The sequence below is a fragment of the Myotis brandtii genome, unplaced genomic scaffold (assembly GCF_000412655.1).
Source record: "Myotis brandtii unplaced genomic scaffold, ASM41265v1 scaffold403, whole genome shotgun sequence".
In the NCBI taxonomy this organism is placed as follows: Eukaryota; Metazoa; Chordata; class Mammalia; order Chiroptera; family Vespertilionidae; genus Myotis; species Myotis brandtii.
Genome location: NW_005365474.1, coordinates 451,431 through 452,127, shown reverse-complemented (window position 1 = coordinate 452,127; position 697 = coordinate 451,431). Strand labels below are relative to the sequence as shown.

The window sequence follows — 697 nt, the reverse complement described above, 5'->3', positions numbered from 1 at the left end:
TGCGCCCGAGCTGGGCCCGCACAGGCGCCTCCCCTGCATTTCAGTCCCCGTCTCCTCTGTTGCTGAAGCTCAGGTGCCCGCCAGGGAGAGGACGGGGCACAGGGTCGAAGGCTGCGGGAAGGGTGGGGGGGACTGGGACCAGCACAGGTGTGTGACCACCCACCCACACGGTCCTGTCTCCTCCCAGCTCCGCCCAGCCCAGGCGAGGGAGGCAGCAAACCCGAGGGGCGGCAGGGCGGCTCACCTTCAGCCTCTGCTGGTGGCGGTAGGTCTGCCACGCGATCTGCACGTGCACCGCGCACCACTTCCCCGGCTTCTGCGGAGGCAGTGAGCGCTCAGCGGGCCTCCTCACCCCATCACCCCCGGGTCCTGGGGTCACAGGGCACCAGGGCCTCCCAACAGGTACCCAGATCCCCCCGGCCGTGGGCCCTCCCCTCGCCCAGGAGACGGCCCACACCTGACTGCTCACCCTGACTGCTGTCCGGTACGGCTCGGACACCTGTGGCCGACAGAGCAAGCGTTAGGTGGGGCCCGGCCGCATAGGGAGGGAAGGCCAGCTGGGCGGCTGCCACCTACCCCGGGGCCCTTCGGCAGCAGGGTGTGGACAGCGCTGGTCCGGCCCGTTACCTCGATTGGGTTTGAAGTCTGAGGGGAGAGGACAGGATGAGAGGCTGTGGAGGCCCAGGCCCGACAGCAC

General features: G+C 69.9%; 1 protein-coding gene across 1 annotated transcript in view; it reads right to left on the bottom strand.

The window, feature by feature from the left end:
• The window catches only part of LOC102241875 (autism susceptibility gene 2 protein), a 6,717-nt gene that overhangs the window by 2,387 nt on the left and 3,633 nt on the right, over positions 1 to 697 (bottom strand). Inside the window, exons 4-6 of the mRNA XM_014545361.1 lie at positions 577 to 645; positions 470 to 499; positions 237 to 316 (exon numbers count right to left, since the gene is read on the bottom strand). Of these exons, the coding sequence (XP_014400847.1) occupies positions 237 to 316; positions 470 to 499; positions 577 to 645 (179 nt within the window). The remainder of the gene's footprint in view (positions 1 to 236; positions 317 to 469; positions 500 to 576; positions 646 to 697) is intronic.